The sequence below is a fragment of the Panthera pardus genome, unplaced genomic scaffold (assembly GCF_024362965.1).
Source record: "Panthera pardus isolate Hobbes unplaced genomic scaffold, ASM2436296v1 HiC_scaffold_14, whole genome shotgun sequence".
In the NCBI taxonomy this organism is placed as follows: Eukaryota; Metazoa; Chordata; class Mammalia; order Carnivora; family Felidae; genus Panthera; species Panthera pardus.
Window position 1 is genome coordinate 1,488,291 of NW_026526699.1, and position 21,301 is coordinate 1,509,591.

Here is a 21,301-nt window from a genome sequence, read left to right on the forward strand (position 1 = left end):
AGGAGCTGGTAAAACACTGCATGTAACTGGATGTTTTACGCATACCCATTACAACTGTAATTATGAACGCGACACAGCGATACGGAAGGTGGTGGAGAAGTTTAAAAGCGGACGGCTGTGCGGCAGATACGACGTAGGACCGAGTAAGGTACATCTGCCATCCCTGCAAACACTGTGGGAAAGCGAATGCACGGGGCCGGGTGGCCGGCGGTGGCTGGAGCTCCCACACCCAGCACACGTCTACACGGGGCTGCACAGACCCTCTCCCCACTGCCCCCCCCCCCCCCGCCCCGTGGCCGGTGCTTGTCCCCCCGGCCCGCCCTGGGGAGGGAGGCTCCCAAGAGCCCCGGGGCGTCATCCCCCACGGTGTCCCCAGAGCTAGGACGTGCCGGGCACACAGTACACAGTAGGCACTGAATAAGTAACTGCTGAGTGAATCCCAGGGCAAGATTTCACCCACGTGTCTCTCTACAGATTTTTGTCATGAGACTCAGTCCCGCTCATCTCCCACAAGCAAAAGACCTTAGGACTACACTTCATCTTAAGGACATTAAGATTTTATTTCATAAAAATTACAACGTATTTTCACTCCTCAGTGGCATCCATCGTCTTTCCTGTGCCATAAACTACTCTAAACACACTGTCCTTTCCAATTTCTTACCTTTGGCCAAATTACGTGTAGATAACAAAGCACCACAGAAGCCGAAATCTATAGCCTATAAATAAAGTGCGCTGCTTTCCTTCATTAGAAATAACAATTTGTTCATTACTTCCCTTGACAGATTAGCTACGTAGAGCGAATATGCTGAGTTTAAAACAAAAGAAATCCATCTAAAGTGAAGACGGTTCCTTACTTGATTTGCTTCACCAGAAACAAAAGAAACAAAACCCCACGTGTAGACCTTAGGATAGTGCTCACGGGCCTGACAAGGATGCCCGTGAGTTACAAGCGATCTGGTTTCTGGAGTCACGAGGAGAAGCCTGGGCAGGGGCTGGGCACGCTCGGACTTCTCGCTACACACGGGGTCTCCGTGGCGGTCGACACCCCAGCCCGTCCCCAGGGGCTGCACAGAAGGTAACGGACGTCGTCACCCTGTGCCGAGTCGCTGCTGTGCCCGGGGCCTCGCTGGGACGGAAGAACAAAGATTCCCTGCGGTCGACACGTGGCTCTGTGTCCAGCCCCTCCCCACGCAGGAGACGCCTGTGGGTGACTGCCGCGCCCACCGTGACGGGGGTGCGTTGCATTAGGAAGGCACCCGACCAAGATGGAGAAGGTCCACAGAACCATGGAGAAAATTCACTCCGAGACCCGGTGGGCGCCTGGGGCGGGAAGGGCTTAATGCTACCACGGTCACAGTTTTACGGGAAGATTTTCCAGTATCAGCTACGGGTTTGAACTTCTCACCCACGCGTCTCACAGACACTTAGTGCTGACGCCACGGTAGGAGCGGTCACAGCCTGCTTCCGAATATTCGGTGGCGTCTGGGTTCACATCTAGGGTCAAGGACCCTGCCCGCGCGTAGAGGAGTAAGGGTCGCTCCCATCTCCTACGGGGCCGAGTCCCAGTCTGCAAAGCAACATCAACAGGAAGACCCGGCCACCGTCAGGCCACCGTCCCCGGGTCCGTGGCTCGGGTGGCCGTGCCGGCGGCGAGGCGTGGTTGCCGTCGCAGCAACACGGAACCCGCCGCACCGCCCACCACCGCGTCTGCCCGTTAAACACAGACAGGTGTCTGTGAGTGACCAGGAAGCAGCTCCGGGAAGCCGGACCGTGGGAAGCCAACCGCAGGCCGGCAGCCGGCTCCCGGGGGCCGCGGGCACGGGGAAGCCTCGGGCGCTCACGGGGCGGCCCACGTCAAGGCCGACCTTGAGGGGGACCGGAGCGCTCCCAGCAGCGGCCCACCTGGCTCTTTGCCCACGGCCGGGCCTGAGCGGCCAGACCCCAGCCCAAAGCCCCGGCCCCGCAGAGGCCTGGCAGGGGCGGCACGGCCGGAGCGTGAGGGGCCCCCCTCAGCTGGCGCTGGCTCCTCGGAGCTTGTTGCGGCTGATTCAGCAGGTCGAGGACATTTCTCACGCTCCCCACACGCCCGTCCGCCTCTGCCTGACCCTCTGGGGGCTTCCGCCTCCCCGCGGGACCCTCCCCTTTGGTCCCAAGGCCCCATCGTGGCTCCCAGGCTAACCCGCCCTCCTGGTGCGGCAGGCCCTGGGGCCTGTGCGCCCACGGCAGGTGCCCCGGGGGACAGTCGCTCGGCCACAGGAGGACCAGAGCCGGGAGGGCTGCGGGCCCGGCGGTGGGCTCTGTCACACGGGGCGGGTGGGAGGCAAGGAAGCCTGTCCCGGGGGCCACGACTCCCGTATCCAGACAGCAGCGAGGAGAGGGTCTCGTGGTGAAGGCAGAGGGCTTCTCGTGGTTCGTCCGCGGGGTGTGTTCTGAGCAGCAGGACGGCGGCTGCAGCCTCCCTGCTCACACGGTAGACAGGTCCACACGGTGCGCAGATTGGCTGCTCTTGTCCCAGGGGCTGAGCCTGGTGGACACTGTGCCCGGCCGGGTCCCGTTCATCTGCAAACCACAAAGGAGTGAGCTGAGAAGACCCTGCCCCACGATGGGAAACCAGTCCCGGCGAGCGCAGAACCGCCGGGCCGGAAAGCCGCGCGAGGCTCCCCTCGAACCCGCCGGGCCCCCCTGCTCCCGGAGGAAGAGGACCCTGAACTCCGAGACCACACTGCTCTCCGCCTTCCGCCCGGGCTCCTCGGCCCCACGCCTGGGGGCTGGCGTGCGCCCTCTGCCGCGCGCCCGCCCGGCCCTGCGCTCTCCACGTGCGTTTACCGAGCACACCTCGCTGCTGCCGGAGGCTGCGGGGTCACGGCAGCGAGCAGAGCCAACCAGGTCCTTGTTCCCGGGGGTGTGCACCCCGTGGGGGGCAGACAACGTCACGCTCGCACCAATAAGCAAAACAGTGCAGACGGAGGCAGCACAACACCGCACCGGGGGTGCCCGGGAGGCTCTTCCCGAGGACGGGACCCCTGAGCCAGGCCCTGGGCTCAGCTCGGAGGTGGTGGCGCCACGAGGACGCCCGACATGTGCCCCAGGCGCCCGGTGGCCCTGCCTGCATCTCCGCAGGAGGCGAAGGAGCCCGGTGTTGAGAGGACAGGCTTGTCGAGAGCCCCGAGAGCCAAGACCCCGGTTCTTGGGCGTCTGCAGAGCAAGGAGACCCCTGATGGCTGGGCTGTGCCTGGTGACCGTCCCGCCTCCCCGGGACACCAGCAGAATGCCCGGGGCCCGCCTCCTGGCCAGCTGATCCTTCCGTCCTCCTGACGCAACACAGAAGCACTGCCCCCGGGGAAACGGGCAGGAGACAAGGTCGCGTGACACCACCAGGACGGAGGACCCCGCTGTGGGCAACGCGTCACCCAGAGCCCACGCAGCCTGCAGGCCACGTCAGGTACGAGCGGGCTGAGCAAGAACCGCCGGCGCCCGGGCCTCGCCGCCACGACCCGCACGGGCAGCCACCCGCACGACGTGGCCCTGCCGAGAACAGGCTCGGGGAAGGAACGAGAGGCGCGCCGGAGGCTGCGGGTCCCGGAGGCCCGCGAGGGCAGAGGCCCGGAAACCGCCCCGGCTTTCCAGGCAACAGGGACAGCACAGCAGACGAGAGCCTGCGGGTCCACGCGGTGAGGGTGCAGGTGCTCGGGACAGGATCGGAGCGAGAAGCGGGGGCGCAGACGGGACGCCGCGTGGCACTTACGATGTCAGAGCTGAAGGGCTTCGCGTTAGCGTTGCGGTTGGAGCTACTCGTCAGGGTCCAGACCTTGGTTTTGTGCTTGAAGGCGGCCCTCACCTTCGAAGGCGGACGGGGGATTGGTTAGGAGCAATTTCAGCGGTGGGAACAGCAACAGTAAGAGATCTTTCTCCGAGGTCCCTAGGAATTCGTGCCGAAAGAGAGCCCCGGACACCAGCGGCAGGGCACGGGCAGGGTCTGGCAGCATCAGGTCCAGACGCACTGCCTCATCTGGCAGGTGCGGACCGTGTCCCCATCACCGTGCCAGGGCCGCACAGGGGGAGAGCTGGATCCGGCCTGGCCCCTGCCGGCCTCGTCACGGTTCTGCACGGGGTATGGGACACACTCAACAAGGAGCGGTGGAGGGGGCAGAGTGTGACGGCAGCAGAAACAATGGAGATAAAAAGCCAACAGACGCAAACGCAGGGTAGGCTGTGCGTGGCCTTCCCACCTGGCGGACCACAGTTTCGGGCTCTGCCGGGCTGCTCCCTGGTCTTGGCAATCATGTGAGCCCTCCCCCACCGGTCACCATCATCCTCAGCGACCCCCCTGCCCCTCCCCCAGCTCCCCTCCCTCGCTGCCTGACCCAGCCCTGTACAAACGGACCCTCTGCAGAGCACCCAGGTGGGGTGGGACCTCTGCCTGGCACAAGTACGGATCCTGAGGGACAAGGCCTGGAGCCTCTCCCCTCCCCGTGGCCAAGTGCACGGCAGGTGCAACGCCCACACCGTACTGAGAACGAGCCCGCCCCAGCTGCCCCAGGGCCTGTGGAGGCCCTGTGACACGGTCCCCCCAAACCCCGTGGTCACGAGCCCTCCCTCTTACACCCCAGATGCGTTCGGGGAGGACTGTTGGGAGGCCACCTACATCCTACTGTCCCTGCCGTGCCAGGCAGCAGCGAGCAGGTCCAGGGCGTACGGTTCGGCTGCCTCCACTGTCCCCACCCCCCCTGCCCTCCGCAGAGCCGGCAGGGCCCGCCTGACGCCAGGAGGGGGACGCTGAGTGTTGCTCAGCAGCCAGAAGTCGAGAGGAGGGCTGACGGAAAGCAGCCCCACTGCACACAACTTGTCGCCCCCACCAAAGCCTATCCAGGGTTACGTTCCCAGACACCAGCCTGACGGGGCAAGACGCTTCCTGCGCCCCGTGCCCTTTCAGAAATGAACAGCCTGCTTCGTATCATCAGGAAGTAGAGTAGACATACCTCTGAATTCAGGAGACAATGGAAAAGGAAGATGAAAAACCCCTGGGGAGGAAGGGGAGAACACAGGATTAGGGCCCTTGCATTTTATCGCGGCACTTTCCAGGGCTTCCTCCCAAGGCCACATGGGCACTGGAGAGGTCCTGGCACGGCTCAGTGCCAGGAAGCCTGTAGGTGAGCTGTGTGCCAATCCTGATGCTACGGTTTGGAGCCCCCGAGGATGGAGGGGCGTCCCGGGTCCCACCCTGAAATCTAACCTAGAGGCGGGCACCAGCGTGACGGCCACGCTGTTTGGGCGAAGGCGTCTACAGAGGTGGATTCCCAGACAGGCTGGACCCGGGAATGAGCAGAAATGCTGGGAAAGGACAACGGCACGGACATCAGACAATTCCTTAAACTGAGCCCTGGTGTCCTCATCTCAGACAGCACGATGATAACAACGAAACAGGCACGAGAACGAGGATGTCCCCCAAGCCCCGGAGACAGCTGCTACGCGTCCAGCGCTAGGCGACCCCTCACACGAGTCATCTCATTCAGCGCTGAAGCGGCCCCGTTAGTGGGGCCCGTTCTCGTTGAATGGGGGAGGAAGCCGGGATCCAGAGCGGAGGGAGGTGGCCCAGGACCCAGCTCGTGTAAGGGCTACAGCCAGCCAAACCGGTCACGCTCTTCTATGAACAACCACAGGGAGACGATGGGTGGAAGCTTGTTACAAATTAGAAGCCTGACGCTCGTCCGTAAGATGCGGTCCCCGGTCAGGAAGACCCGGACGCGGTGTGGACTGCACAGCGAGGGCCGGTGGGCCGTGCTCGCGGTTGCCAGGATCCAGCCTTCGGCTCGGCTGTGTGGGCTGTGGGTGGCGGTGGGCACCCATTTCCACCCTTCCTCTGGGGGGGCTGTGTGTCTGGGGACGCAGGTCTGAGCACCCTAAGCCTCGGGTTTCCAGGCTGCTGACCCTTCCCTGCCCGTCCACGCGGGGGGCACGTGTGAACCCAGACCCGAGATACACGCCGTCGCCGCCTCCCCACGCCCGGCCCCCTTTCCAGAGCTGCCCGCAGGCTGCCGTCTTCCCTCTCAGGCCTGAGTGCGCCTCCCGCCAGTCCCAGACACCGGCGGGATGAACCGGGTGGCGACCCCGCAGGCCCCATGTGCTGGGCGCTGGCGTGTGCCCCATCGACGCCTCCGCGCCCGGCCGCGGGGCAGGCTCACGCCGTGGGCCCCCAGGGGGTGTGGCAAGAGCAGAGAGGGGGTCTCCCTCCCGCCCCGGTGGCAGCCTGCCGCGCACATCCGCTCACGCGGCGGCCGGCCTCCCCCGGGAGTCCGCAGGCTCTCACCTGCAGGGAGTTGAGAACGGCAAACATGTACTGGAAGACCACGGCCTGGCTGTTGACAGCGAGCACGCCGAAGACCCACGAGGTTCCCAGGATGGGCAGCAGCACGGCCACAGCTTTCGCCGTCAACCTAAGAGAGAGGTGGATGGACGCGGCCACTCTGGCGGGGGTGGGTAGGTGACGGGGGGTCTAAGGGACCCGCCTCTCGACCGGAGGCCTCTGAGCGGGAGCGGACACGGCCCTGCTGGGGGCCGGGCCTGGGCTCCGCCCGGCGGGTAATCTTGGGTGAGGAGCTGACCGCTCGGGACCTGAGACGGGGGGTCCCCACCCAGCCGGCAGCTCCCCTACGGCTCCCCTGCAGCCGGCGCTCCGCACCCGGCAGCCGGCGCGCCCTCTGGGCGCCCTCGCTGACCACCCCGATCCGATGGGAACGCCGATCCCGGGCACCCACGGCGGGGAGCAGCGCCAGGCCCCGGCCGGGCGGACCCAGCGGGGTGGGAGGCACGCCCCGCATCAGCCTCGCAGGCTCCTTCTCGGAATGTGGGCTCCGTGATGAAGGCACGTGGTCCCTCCCGCGTCTGCAAGCCCGGGGCGGAGCTTGCACGGAGTCAGCGCCCACCGAGCGCCAGCCGGACCAGCGTCTGACCCCAAGGTGTCCTGACATAGCGCACCGTCTCCCCGACCTCTGAAACAGCCAGCTCTGCACACCGGGGCTTCTGTCCCAGGGCCTCAGCGGGCAGCCCGGAGACCGACGTGAGCTGTGCGCTCAGTTCGGCGGCTGCCTGCCCCTCGTAACTGGGCACGGTGACCACACGTCCGCTTCCTCGCTAGGCCGCGAGCTCCCCCACGGCTGGGCTGGGGCCTCATCCCCGCGACCCCAGAGCGCGGCACCGCACCAGGGCCCGGTGGGCTCTCGGGACGTGACCCCTGACTGAACGAGTGAGTGAGTGACGGACAAACGCACGAGCAGGCACAGGTGCCTCACACGCGTCCAGCAGCTCCAGGGGGAAGTGCGACACGGCCACGCTGAGCCTCCCGGTGGGACGCCCGAGATCCCCGCCCTGGCAGCTCCCGGCCACAAACCCTGAAAGCCAAGGACGGTTCGCACAGGTCAGCTGCCGGGGAAGCCGCAGCCACAAGTTTTCTTAAAGTCACTGCAGTTAAAACCCTCGAATCTGGGAACAAACCATCACGGACCACTTAAGCTTCATCTTCAGATCCTGGAAAACCCGTATGTGAGAGGAGTGGCTGTGAGAAATGGGTCTCAAAACGTGCTGGCTTTTTCTTAAAAATTGAAACATCAAAACAGAAGATCTTGGGGAGAATACGTCCAGTTGAAGCTCCCTGAGGCCTCTTGTTAACTGGGCCAGGGTTGTTGGGGTCCCCTCGTCACGTGCGGAAGGAGCAGGAGCAGGAGCAGGGGGGTGGAGTCCCTCCCCAGAGACACCTGCTCCTCCTGCAGACGGACCAGCCCGGGAGCGCCTCGGGCAGCTGCACCCAGAGGAGTTTCCTCCGTGCGACAGCCCTTTACAGACGGGAGAGCCGGGGGCTGCTGGCAGGGCCGAGGCAGGACAGAACCAGCGATCTTCCTCCTTCGCCCCCGCAGGTGGCCTCTCGCCCTTGGGGTGGAGCTGTCCCCAGATAGCAGGCAAGCAAGGATGTGAGCCCAGGGCTCCCCAGTGCCCCCCGCCCGCTACCTGCGGGCAGCTGCGTGTGGCCGAGACCACCAGCGATGGCCCAGAGTCCAGCTTACTTGAAGGCACTAGGGTCCCCATGGATCTTGTAGTTGTCAGCGCTGATCTGTGAAATGACCCTGGTCACGGCGACGAGGATGCCGACGTTCACCTGCACAAGGGGAGCAACGGAAGCCAAGGTGAGGGTCCTGATCCCACCCCACCCCCCTCGCTCTGAGCGAGCAGGTGGCGTCACTGCAGAAACGTAACCCACATGGGTCCCTGAGCGTTTACCTCCACTTGGCACACGGACGAGCACCTGCTGGGAGCCCACGTCTGTGCCGAGAAAGGGCAGCCACCCAGCGCATTCTGCCCCCAGGCACACAGCAAGGGAAGGCCTGGGGTTCAAACCTCATTTCAACATTGCTCACTGTGTGGGACCCCACGTGATGTGCTCATGCCCTTGGAACCTCAGTTTCCCCATCTGATGAGAAACCGTCGCAACGCCCACAGCACAAACGGATCATTGAAGAGATAAGAACTCGCATCCATAAAGGCACCTGCCACTTTCACCCAGGCCAGCGGCCACGTGATCCTTGGAGGCCACAGCGCATCTGCCTCCTGGCTAGGCACCTGCTGGGAGGCTCCCCTTGGGGTCTGTGGGGCGGGGGTGCTGAGGAGGTCTCTGCAGAGCCTCAGGCACAACCTGTCCCCTCCCCAGCAGCTCTGCAGGTCCCTGAGTGAGCCTGGCAAGGCAGGAGGCGGCAAGGGGGAGCGAGAGCCAGGATTTCCTTCTGCTACTGCAGGATCCAGGCCCGTGCTGTGGCCGGGACCTCTCTCCTCCCTCTGCAAAACCCGGAGGTCAACGACAAGTTCGCCCAGGAGTCCTGCTCCAGGCCCAAACCCTGTGTGCACGGTCAGGCCTGACCACGGGCAACGACAAGGCCTCACCGGCCGACCTCACAGGCAAGGCGGCCCTCCCCACCCCGGCCTGGTGCGCAGAACTGCAGGCAGGGGCTCGGGCCTCCCACCCTGGCGGCCGTCCCCACGGGCAGGTCTGCGTTCCCAGCCCCGGCACCTGCCTCCGAGGCCTCCTAACGGGGGCTCCGGCCTCAGGCCTTCCTCAGGCTCCACTGCTGACACCACCTTACGCCCGGGGCCTCGCAGCCACTCCCCCAGAGTTCAGTGCTTCCCCACTCCTTCTCCGCTGTCAGCCTCCTCCCGGCCTGGCCGCCCGGCCTCCAGGGCTCCGTGCTGGGGGCCGGGGGGGGCCCCGGCCTGTACCACCACACCCCGCCAAGAAGGCTCAAGTGCCACACGCACCGACACCTCAACCCCGGGCGGCCCGGCTCCCGGCTCCAGACGCACGTCACCTGCCCTCATCTGTCGCCTGCACAACGAGGACCCTAACAGAGTCGCCCAGGGTCAGGGAGGACGAAAGAGGTCAACGATGTGAGTTCGCCGGCGGCAGAGCCCTCCACCCCTCCTCCCCGGCTGATCGTGTTAGGACCACAAGAAACCACACTCAGCCACGTGGAGAAAGGGCCACAGAGATGCAGTGACCGCTTCAGCACTTTCCGCTCTGAGATCAGCGGGCAGCGCCCCTGCCTCTCCCAGCGGCGCGAGGGCAGGGAGGCCAGGAGCCCGCGTTAAACCGCGGGACTCGGTTCTCTTGAATGATTGCTTTTCAGCTTTATGCCTTCGGTAAAACCTAGGGTTCTGAATTCTGAACCGTTTGTGTTCTTATGCGTACGATTCTGGCAGCGCTTTGCGTGCGTTTTGAGGGGAGGCTCACCCTGGTCCCGTCTGACACCCTGCAAGCCCGGCCCCATCCACTCGGCGAATTTACGTCCTGGGTTCCTCGACCCCTGGGCCAAGCCGAGGCCTGGTCTGGAACAACAAGAGGCTGGAAACCACCTGCCTGTCCGGAGCAGGCCGCGGGTCTGGGGGTCACAGCCTGCCGGTTCTGCAGCCGCTCCCCCCCGGCACGCTGCTAAAGCCAGAGGCCAACAGACATGGTGAGGAACGGGCCCCGGACGGCGAGCACACGTTCACGTTCGCCAGCATCCGCGGAAGGCCCCGAGGAGGCACAAGCAGTCGGCGGGCGTGTCTGCTGCAGGAGGCGGAAACCGGAGCGGAGGGAGATGGGGCAGACGCCGGACACATTAAGCTTCCTAAGCACGTGTGGTAAAATTCCTAAGTCAAACGACTCCTCGTCAACCGGCACCGCATGAGAGGGAGCCTCACCCCGCCCCCGCCACTGGACAAGCTCACGTGACTCCCCCCCCCACCACTGTGGGAAGTGGGGGGGGCACACAGCTGGTGACTGATGGGATTTCAAGCCCTCTGTCACCTGCTGGCTTTGTATGAAGACCCAGAAAGAAGCGTGGCAGCAACGGTTAAGCCACCGGCATTTCTGGCTACAATTTGTCATCACGTCCGTCTCTCCGGAGATTTCTCTGGGGTTTGTTTTCCCCCCCTCCCGGGCTCTCTCCCTGCCTGGGTCTGTGTGCTTTCATCTGGCAAGCACTCTCCGGGCCTCCGTAGGACAGTCCCATCAGCTGGGACAGTCAGGAGGTGCTGACCCCCCACCCTGCGACCCGTTCATTCAGGGGGAGGCTGCGGGTTTGAGACAAAAACACCTCGTGTTTCGGGAACATCCCAAACAGAAGTGGGCCTCCCCCTTGGCCCTGGCCACTCATCCTGGTTGGTGCCTGGTCACCGTCGGGAGAGGCCCTGGGGTGAGGCACGTGCACCACGAGAGCGGGTGTTTCATCAGCCAAGTGCCTCTGGGTGACAACAGCCAACAGACGCCGAAGGAATAATTCACGGGCTGCGTCTTAGCAAACTAGATGGGGGCGGGATGTGCACTGCAGGTCATGTGACCGCTGATGGCGGGGGTGGGGGGAAGCCCAGGACAGGGCTCTGGGGTCTGCACCGCGTCCTGTTCCTTGGCCTCGTGAGACGCTGTCGGGACATACACCACGACTCACGGGGAAACCATCACATGTAAACATACAGAAGACACCACTGTGTGCATCGACCTTTGTCCCTGTGGACCTCTGCGTCTGGGCATCTGCGACTGTCGCTGTCGCCCTCTATATCTGCGCCTCTACGTAGGCAGGCCCACCCTGGCTTCTCAGAGGAGGAGGTCCCAGAACTCCCGAGATTCTCCCCAAAACTGGAGGCCCTTGCCCCATGGAGTCTGCACTGAAGAAGCCCCTGGGGGATGCAGGCAAAGGTGACCCTCTCACCCCCGGGGTTCCCTGCCGTTGGGGGTCGACAGCTTCTGCAAAGCCTGCTGGCCCTGTGAGCCTGCACAGAACCTAACTGGGGTCATTCAGGGAGTGGCATCCACGTCGCTTCCTCATCAGGACGTTTGTGCAGTGACCCGGCGGGCTGTTACTGCAAGGGGCTCACTTCTGCCCTTTCCTCCCCAGCTCGAGGCCCGGCAGGCCCTGGTGACCCCTCACTGTCCCCCGAAGTCCCGCTGGGGCCAACATCACCAGAACAGCACGGACCATCCTCCCCAGACCGGCGCCCGGCCCCAGCCAGACCTCTTTCCCGAGCACGTACTCACGTGAGTGTGCACCCAGAGAGCACTGCACGCCCCACACGGGCAGGGTCGGGAAGTGAGGCGGACGGCATCTGAGAAAATGGGGACATGACTCCCGGCACACAAGCAGGGGTCCTCTGAGGGGTAAGAGGACCCCCAAGAGCCAGGCCAGTATGAGGCCCGACAGAGTGGGCAGGACCCCCCACTGCAGCCCCTGGCCCTAAGTCCGTCCACGTGCTTTTTCTGTGACGGGCCAAACAGGATGTTCAGCTTTGTGGGCCATACGGTCCCTGTACACAACTCGGCTGCTGTAGCACAGAAACCACCACAGACGCTTGTAAGTACCCGGCAGTGGCTGTGTACCCACGAAACCGTACGTAAGAGTGGACAGTGGGCCACACTGGCCACGGTCAGCGGACCCCTGCGCTTGGCTATGAAATCACCGAACCCCTTCTCAGCTCGTGCCTCCTCCCGCCTGGCCCCAGGGTTCTCCTATGTCCCCCCGGAGCACCGCGGTCCTCAAGCCACCTCCCCAGTGGGATCGCCTGCGAGCTGGGAAAGGGCCAGGTCCAGTAAAGCCAAAAGGTGGGGCTCAGGTGGGAACCAATAATTCCATCATGTGACAAGTTTGAGGACTGCTGCCCCCGAGGGTTTGTGGCTGACATCCAGAGGGGGGACTGGACGGGGCCAGGAGCTAACGCCCCCTCAGAAATGGTAACGGTGGCTCCAGCCAGCCTGGGGACCTGGGATGCTGGCACCCGGTACTGGACCCCGTGCCGTGGTGGGCGCTCCTCCGGGTCCCCAGCTGTCACTGACCAAAGTCACGTTAAAACTCAGATCAGCCGGAAACATCTGGGAGGGGGGTCCACTCCCGCCTGGGCCTTCAGGTCTGCAGGGTGGAGGTCAGTGAGGACACAGAACAGGGCACGTGGTGCTCACACGTTCAGCTACTTCCTTCTTCACCCTTGTCATTAACGTTCCTTCAAACCAACCCCCCCCCCCCGCCATGTCCATGCTCTGACCAGGGGGGGCTCAGTTACCAAGGGGCCTGGAGTCTGTTTTGACCTGTTTCTACCTTTGGGCTGAGCAGGTGAATTGTCCTCCCGGACCCCAGAGAGCGAGAGAGAGAACACAGGATCCGACTGAAGCCCCTGTAATCCCCTGAAGTGATTTACTCTGGTAAAGTGACCGCAGCCGAGCCTCACACAGCCCTGGGGACAAGGGACAGCCCCCAGGGACAGCCCTAGGGTTAGGGGACAGCCCCTGGGACAAGGGATAGCATCGGAAACAGGGGACAGCCCCTGGATTTGAAGGCTCCATCACACACGGACACATCACCTCCTGCAGCTAAAGTAAAATCAGTTAACAGGGGAACATGGGCCACCTCTGAGCTCCCTGTTAATGAAAGGAGGGGCGCTCCGATCCCCAACCCCGTCCCCTTCCTGACCTCTCGGCCCCTCCTGGAAGGAGACTTCCTGTACAGAACAGGTGTGAGATCCGCCCTGGACGTGCACGCCCCGCCCTGCTGGGTTCTGCGTCGGGTCGGGCTCCTCTGAGCTCCTCTCCCCCGAGGAAGCTCTTCTGCCCACGGTCTGTCCCCAGACGGTGGCTCAGCCTCCCAGGGCGGCGGCCGGGCCGTGGGGGCCAGGGATCACCGGGACGGGGCTCTGAGCCGGCAGTGGGGGGAGCCGCACCAGGGTCTTGCCCGCCCTGCCCGCCAGCGGGTTCACTGTCGGCCCAGGAACACCGGTGGGGGGCGATGTTACTGGGTTACTCTGGTCTCACCACGGACCCAGCCGTTTGATGGGAGCCCTGCATTCAAATTTAAATACGACGACAACGAAACCGTCAGGCCAACTCAAGGGGTGGGCCACACAGGGCGTTTCTGTGGGCGCGCTCGCCCCTCAGAGCCTGTCCCCGCAAGCCCTGTGAGGAACGCGAGCCTTCGTGGTCTCCGTCAGCCCCACGCTCGGCACCGGAACAATCTGTCCGCCTCCTTGTCGTCCCAGACTCCCCAGAATGGGCCTCAAACCTACCCCTCTCTTCTTCCCAGGCCCCGCCTGAGGCAGGGTCTTCACCCCTACATGCTGGGGTCTCAGCAACATCTTCCCACGTGGTCTCCCTGACCCTGCGCCCCCCCACACCCTTGTCGTTCTCCTGGAGAAAGGCCAGCCTAGGCGTGTGCCTGGAGGATTCTGGGGAGACGGCAGCCAGCACGTGCCCGGTACCTCCGTTCCGACAACTTCCACGGGACAGATCTGTGGGCTGGTGGGTGGAGCTGCAGGGCAGTGGCGGGGACAGGCACCCCCGGGGAGGACCACCCCTCCTGGACACAGAAGGGCCGAGGGGATGGGGATGGGCGTTCACATGTGGGTCAGCACCCAAGGAGCAGAGACCGTTGGGTCTCTGCACTTGCGGAGTGACCCAGGGAGCGCCGTGGCCGGGGCTGTGGACGAGGCCGTGGCCAGGGGCTGTGGCCAGGACATGGCCTATGGAGGATGGGGCAGCCCCGGCCGCCCACAGTCCTGCACGAGGAGCCTGAGGGCAGGGTGGCCGGTGGGCTCCGTCGGTCGAGTGTCCAACTTCACGTCAGGTCGTGATTTCACGGTGCACGAGTTTGAGCCCCGCGTGTGACTCTACTGTGAGCGCACAGCCTGCTTCGGATCCTCTGTCCCCCTCTCTCTGCCCCTCCCCTGCTCACACTTGTTCTCTCTCTTAAAAATAAACGAGCATTTTAAAAAAAGGAGCCTGCCCTCCGAGCCCTCCCGCCCTCCCGCCCTCCGAGCCCCTGCCCCCACAGGCCAAATCTGCCCACGGCCAGAGAGCAGGAGCCGGGTCCAGGCCAGCCCCCGGGGCGTGGCCAGGGCCGCAGGGGCATCACCCCGGGAGGGGCCCCCACCGCCCTGTCACCCAGCCCTCCCCGCAGAGCCCTGCTGGGCCCACACAGCTCAGCGCGCAGGCCACAGCCGGGGCCTCCGCTGCCTCTCCTCTAGCACAGAGGCTCAGGCCCTGTGGCCAGGGAGGACCTCGGAGACTCTCAGGGCTGCACAAGGGAAGGAAATCACCCCCATCGCCGGGCTGACCCCAAGCACGTGTCACCTGGCAGGAGACACAGCCAAACTGATCCTGCGCAAGGACACGGCTCGTGTGTGGGGCCGGCAGCACCCACTGTCCCTCTCACCCCGGACGTCAGTGACGCCACAATGGCGTCCCTCATCTCGTCCCTCTGGAAAGCCTCCTCCGAGAAGGCGCGGCCCCGCTTCTGAGCGGCGTCTGCAGAACGTTCGCCAGGATAAACAAGACGGCCGGCCTCTTCCCTCACGTTCACGTCCAATCACCCACCAGGCCCACGGCCTCGTTGGTGCCCAGGAGCCCGGGACGAGGCCAGCCGAGCTTTAAGAGGAGCCGCTGGGGAGAGGGGCGGGGGATTCAGGGGACCCCTGCCCCGTGCAGGGGTGCAGGGGGGAGCAGGCCCCGCTGACTGCCCGCAGGGGTGACCTGTCCTCAGACGGCCGGCTGGGATGACAGATGGGGAAGCAATGAACGAGGACAATGAGGGACAGGAGTCCGGGAGGCATCCCCTCCCCCCAACCAAGGCAGGACTCCACACCCTTCAAAGGCAGCAGCTCACAGGCAGCACCACGGCCTCGTGACCACCCTGGGGGCCCAGCAGAAGGGGTGCCCGTGGAGAGCGTGTCCTGGGGCCCCTGTGGGGGGTGCACACAGAGAGCGTGTCCTGGGGTCCTGGGTGGGGGTGCTCTGCAGAGTGTCCTAGGGTCCCAGTGGGGAGAGTACAAGTGTGAGTCAGCACACAGCCTGGGGCCCCGGGGCGAAGGTGCACGGGGAAAACGTGTCCCAGGTTCTTGGCCCGGGGGGCGTGTGGAGTGTGCATCCGGGGTCCCACGTGGAGCCGTGGAGATGACACACTGGGTTAGCGCGGGAGTGGGCAGCAAGGATGTGGGAGGCCCCCGCGGGCCACCCCTTCCTGACATCAGCGCCCTGCCCCCGTGGGCCGACACCCAAATGGGGCGGCAGAGACGGAGACGCCCGTCCCCAAGCAGGCCTGGCACCAGATACACACCCAGGTAGTGGCCAGGGTGCCAGAGCACAGCCCCTCCCCCCCCCCCCCCCCCCCCCCCCCCCCCCCCCCCCCCGCGGCTTTCTGGGGAACCCCCAGCTCTGGCCCCCGAGCGGCTCACGTGACACTGGCCTGGCCATCATCCGCCTCCTCAGTGACTGGCTCTGGGACAGACATGTGACCCCTAGCAGCCAATCAGAGCGTGTCCCGGGACTTCCTGGGACCACTGGGAACAGCTTCTCCCCGCTCCGCCCCATCACAGACCTGCGGGACGCGCGAGGAGCTGACTCTGCCTGTCTCCGCCGAGGAGAGCCTGCCTCAGGTGCAGCCAGCGCCAAGGCAACGGACCCCGGAGCGAGCAGCAGGCTCCGGCTGACGTCACTGGGCACCTGACCCCCTGCACTGCCCACGGCTGAGCCTCTTCTACTTATGGGGGTTCAACCTGCTTTGTGTCTCTGGGGAGAAGGGGGAGGGCAGGAAAAAGAGAAGGAGGAGAAAGAGGGCGAGGGGAGGACCATGGGGAGAAGAGAGAGAGAAGAAACGAGGGGAGGGCAGAGGGAGGAGAGGGGGAGGACCAAGGGGAGGATGGAGGAGGGGAGGAACAAGGTAGGAGGAGGGAGGAGGGGTGGACCATGGGGAAAGACAGAAGAAACAAGGGGAGGAGGGGAGGGCAGAGGGAAGAGAGGGGGAGGACCAAGGGGAGGATGGAGGAGGGGAGGAACAAGGTAGGAGGGAGGAGGGGAGAACCAAGGGAGGAGGGGAGAACCAAGGGGAGGAGGGAGGAGGGGAGGAACAAGGTAGGAGGAGGGAGGAGGGGTGGACCATGGGGAAAGACAGAAGAAACAAGGGGAGGAGGGGAGGGCAGAAGGAGGAGAAGGGGAGGACCAAGGAGAGGATGGAGGAGGGGAGGAACAAGGTAGGAGGGAGGAGGGGAGAACCAAGGGAGGAGGGGAGAACCAAGGGGAGGAGGGAGGAGGGGAGGAACAAGGTAGGAGGAGGGAGGAGGGGTGGACCATGGGGAAAGACAGAAGAAACAAGGGGAGGAGGGGAGGGCAGAGGGAGGAGAGGGGGAGGACCAAGGGGAGGATGGAGGAGGGGAGGAACAAGGTAGGAGGAGAGAGGAGGGGTGGACCATGGGGAAAGACAGAAGAAACAAGGGGAGGAGAGGAGGGCAGAGGGAGGAGAGAGGGAGGACCAAGGAGAGGAGGGAGGAGGGGAGGCCCAAGGGGAAGAGGGAGGAGGATGATGATGATGACGACACCCACCAACACTGATGCCCTCTGGGGCCAGGACATGGCACGCCGCTCACCCCACCCATGCCAGTACCCTGGCTTGCCCTCCACGAAGCACTAAGTGGCATCTGTCAGACAGCTACTTCAGGGGCAAGAGAGATGTGACGTAAAAGCCTGGTGACACCTGAAGGGAAAGATGCTCGTCCGCCTGCACCCCTACTATTAACCCTAACTTTGTGGGAAACCACGTGCGAGGGCACTCCGGAACCCTCCTTTGAGGAACCACGGGAACTTAGCCAAGACTGGCCAATGCCACCCCTGGCGTCCCCCAGTCGGGAAGAAGCGGGGCCCCGACCAGATGGGGCCGCACACCTGCGGGGTGCAGGGGCACCCGGGACGTCCCCACACCGAAGGGAACCCAGTGACACTGCAATGGTCCCGTCCCACGCGTGCGCTGCCCCTCCTCTGGGAACCGCACCCGGACTTTCTCGGGGCACTTCCTCCCCCACCCGGAGTCTCGTGCTTCGGGGAAGGCTGAAACCCAGCTCCACCCCCAGGGTTAGAGAGGTGACCCAGGCCTGCCAATCAGAGCACACTCTACTCCTCTAGCCCCAGTGGGGACTGGCCAATCAGAATACTCTATCTTCTGGCCCCTGTGGGGACTGGCCAGTTAGAGAACTCCCTCCCCAGGCACAGCGAGGGGCCCATGATCTGCAACATTCCAAGCCTGACGCATCAGAAGTGCCGAGACTCGATCCAGAGACTTTTGTGGGAAATGTGGGAAGAACAATAGCAAGAACCACAAAAGCTGTTTTTGTAATTCCGTGACGTCCGAGGACCTCAGGACATCCCGCCTGAGGATGGAGCCACCTGGCCGGAGGTGAGAGCACCCGTGCGTGCGGCAGCCTCCCTCGAGCCCGGGCCAGGCAGAGCGGCCAGCGCGCCTGCTTGCGACATCACCGGCCCCTCGGGTCACGTTCTCTGTCCCCCATGATCCCGCGCTCCCGAGGCGCACACTAAGGTCCCTGCTGGGGCCGCGAGGACAGGGCGTGGGCGAGAACCCTCAGGGAAAGACCCCGCGGTGCACACCGACCCTGGCAGGCTGCGCGCACCTGCGCCTCCCGGCCAGCCATCTGGGGACAGGGGTCCCGGGCTGCACGCCCGGGGGCTGCGACAGGTTGCAGACGGGGGCCCTCACACCCACCGGCGGGACTTACCACAATGATGGACAGGGCAGGAGCCACGAAGGCCCAGACGGCGCCGCTCGTGATGGAGAGCCAGCAGCTGTGGACGGAAGCAGAGCGTTACCTCCACGCCACTGTTCCTGTGCCCCGGGGCGCCGGGCACCTCCACCGGGGGCAGCTGCTAAGGCAGGACGTTTTTCCGCTCAGGGGTCAATCTGAGCAGCCAGAGTAACAGTTAACCTCAGCCGATGTCTCTGCGTGCTACCCACGATGACCTCGTGCCTCTCATTCTCGGGGTGAACGTTCAGGTGTGCAGACCACCTCAGGGAAAAGGAGGCTTTCACGGGCCTCTCAGTAGGAAAAATCACCACCTCTGCAGAGTTCGGCCAAAAACCAAAATAAGTTTTAACTTTGCTATGAAAAATAAACAAACTGACCTTCAGCAAGGGCTGAGAGCATTTCAAATACTGACCTAATTTGTGCCTTCTGCAAGGGATCAGAGCGTTGAGGAGTCATGAGGTCACACGGTCCTGACCATTCCCCTCTGCTCCTAGCTAAGGCTGGTCACACCTCCCTGCAGCGCCCCTGAGAGAAAAGGTCCCCGGGGATCCCAGCAAGTGCTCGCATTTCCAGAGAAGCCTCATGTGGGATGCAGCGTCCAGTTCCAGGATGGGGGATCCCTCCAGGCTTCCAAGGTGGGACTCCAGGAACTCAGGCAAGTAATAGCCTCGCCGTAACTTCATTTCTTTCCAGAGCATCGGGATGGCCAAGAGCCTGGGGTTCCCCAGGAGAGGCCACTCCCAGATCTGGGGACAGCCCTGGGGGCCCTGCCCACTGGCCAGGGTCAGGCAGGTGCAGGGCACGGTCCTCACCCCACCCGGTGTGGATGTCCCTGCAGGCGGCCTCGTTCACTCCCTCCACCCCGCTCACTGAGCGGCACGGGGGCCCCCAGCACACCAAACCCCAGGTGTGCATCCCCTGACACCCTCACAGGAGGAGCCACGATGACTCCCACACCCAGATGAGGAAACTGAGGCCCAGAGGAGTCAGGTGACCCACGTCCACTCCCAGGTGCCTCTCTGCCCCCGTTCCAGGACACAGGGGTTCCGAGACAGGACACGGCCCCTGTGAGTGCTCGTTCGCACCTGCTGTGCGGAGGCAGCCATTTCCGCGAAATGCACAGCGAGCCTGAGCGGCCCCCTGCAAGGTGCATGGCCGCCCGGGACGGGACAGGGGCGACTGCAAACAGAGCACCTCCCCACATGTCCTTGCAGAGCTCTATGCGTCCCTGTCCTCTCAGGAAAGCCGGTGAGCCCCGCCCCGCCACCGAGCCTCTGCTGGGGGGGGGGGGGGGGACAATGCGGGGGGCGCAGCTGGGGTCGCCCTTACTTCAGGGCCTGGGGAGGCCAGCCCCGTACAGAGCCACGGCCTGGGGCCTCACACAGGGGCCTTTCCTGTGAAAGCCCTGCCACATGCCAGGAGCCACCCCCCCCCCCCCCCGACCCCGTCACTTACTTGTTATTTGTTCCATAACTGTTCATGGCAAACGATATGGAAATGATGCAAATGACGAGAGGAAAACCTGTGGAAAACGAGTGCAGGAAATGTTTCGGCCTCCTTTATTCAGCCAGTCCCTCATTCGTCTACGCCCGCTGCATGTAAGGAGCAAGAGCTACGTGCTCAGAAACGGCGCTGCCCCGGCCTCCGGGAGCCTCAGTCTAAGCCAAGGGCTAACTCACACTCAGGTGCACACACACGTACACATGAACTCTGAATCACATCACTTACGAATCCAAGCCTGTTTCTGAAAAGGACCGGCTCTGGCTGCCAGAAGAGTGGCGCATCCCGGGGGCCTCTGTCACCAGACACCCGCACAGCAGCCCCACCCCTGCCCTGAAGGGTGGGCCAAGGGCAAGGGCGGCGAAGGATCCACCCACCCGCTGGCCGGCTTTCCCAGGGCGCCAGACAGGGAGGGCTGCTGACAAGGAGGGCTGCATCTTGCTGGTTCCCAGAATGGAGGCTGGCGGTGGTGACCACACACGGGGACCCACCTGCCTGCGCTGAGCCTCCGGGGCCCCAGAGGAAGGAGAGGGAAGTGTGCCCCGGCTCTGCCGGGCGCTCACAGCGGCGGCTTCCCTGCCCTTCTGATTTCGGTCTTGAACAGCGTCCCGGAATGGGAGTTCCTGCAGGTCTGTCCTAGCTCTGAGCCACTGTTCTATGTCTAAGCAGTTCAAATGCGTTCCACAGCGTCCGGGAGAGCCACCCGGCCCACAGAGGAGCCCTCTCACCGTGGCCCTCCGTCACACCTGCGTGCTCCGCGGGCGAGCTGGGCCCTGGTGCCGTGGGCCGCGGCTCCCGCCTGGGCGGCCCCAGGACCACGTGACAGGAGACGGCGCACCAGGGGCTGTTTTCCCAGGGGCCTCGGTGTCCACACACGACACAGGGCATCCTCGCCGCCCGGCTCATCTGGTGTGGGAAGATCACGTGGCACCCGAGATGGCGAGGAGGCATCGACCCGAAGCACCACCAGCCACCCGGCGCCCCAGCCTCGCTGAGGAAGGGCGGGTGCCGGCGTCTTTTCTCTGGGTCCACAGGACAGCAAGCGGGCACGGGGCCCCATCCCGGCGGGTTCCGGAAGGTGCGGCAAGGACCGCAGGTGCCTCTGGAGAGGTATTTTCAAAGTGGGTGGCCAAGGCCTTCACTCTGAGCCACGGCCCGCACCCTCCCGCCCCCGGTCCCGGCCCACGGCAGTGGTTGGCATCCCTTTGCTGCCTGAAGTGAAATGGATGAGTGACAGGTGCATTTTCTGCATACACGATTCCTTTGATCCCAAAGGCGATGCTGGCGGCTCCCTCGCCATTTCTTCCCACATCCCCCTCCGTCCGGCAGGGGCCACCCCCTGGGGCAGTGACAGAGGGTCTGTCCGAGAAGAGGGTCCCCCACTCTCTGCGGTCTCTGAGGCACACGGCAGGAGCCCAGCACCTGGCTGACTGTGTGTGTTCAGAGGCGGGACAACGAGGGTGAGGAGATAGCCAGCAGGCATATCTTGGGCTCTGGGGCCACGGGATGCCTGGCTCTGTTCCCAGGGCCGCCCCAGACCCGCTGTGTGGCCTCAAGGAAGTGCCTGACCCTCGCGGAGCCTCCACGGTCTCATTGTGGAAATGCACACAAGAGCACCCGGGTCACCAGGCTGTTGTGAGGACCCCATGTGATGCGGCCACGTGTGAGGCCAATCCCTATAATCCGTGTGCTGTTATTAAGCCACTCTGGCTCC

At 64.3% G+C, this 21,301-nt stretch overlaps 1 protein-coding gene across 5 annotated transcripts in view; it reads right to left on the reverse strand.

Moving 5' to 3' along the window:
- Window positions 1-535: 535 nt before the first annotated feature.
- ADGRD1 (adhesion G protein-coupled receptor D1) overlaps window positions 536-21,301 on the reverse strand; it is a 177,385-nt gene continuing 156,619 nt past the window's right edge. For all 5 annotated transcript variants that reach the window (XM_053901880.1, XM_053901881.1, XM_053901879.1 and 2 more), the window contains 7 exons: window positions 19,543-19,609; window positions 18,061-18,127; window positions 8,058-8,149; window positions 6,308-6,434; window positions 4,980-5,021; window positions 3,746-3,838; window positions 536-2,559 (listed from right to left, as the gene is read on the reverse strand). In XM_053901880.1, coding sequence (XP_053757855.1) covers window positions 2,464-2,559; window positions 3,746-3,838; window positions 4,980-5,021; window positions 6,308-6,434; window positions 8,058-8,149; window positions 18,061-18,127; window positions 19,543-19,609 — 584 coding nt within the window. In that variant the 3' untranslated portion in view covers window positions 536-2,463. The remainder of the gene's footprint in view (window positions 2,560-3,745; window positions 3,839-4,979; window positions 5,022-6,307; window positions 6,435-8,057; window positions 8,150-18,060; window positions 18,128-19,542; window positions 19,610-21,301) is intronic.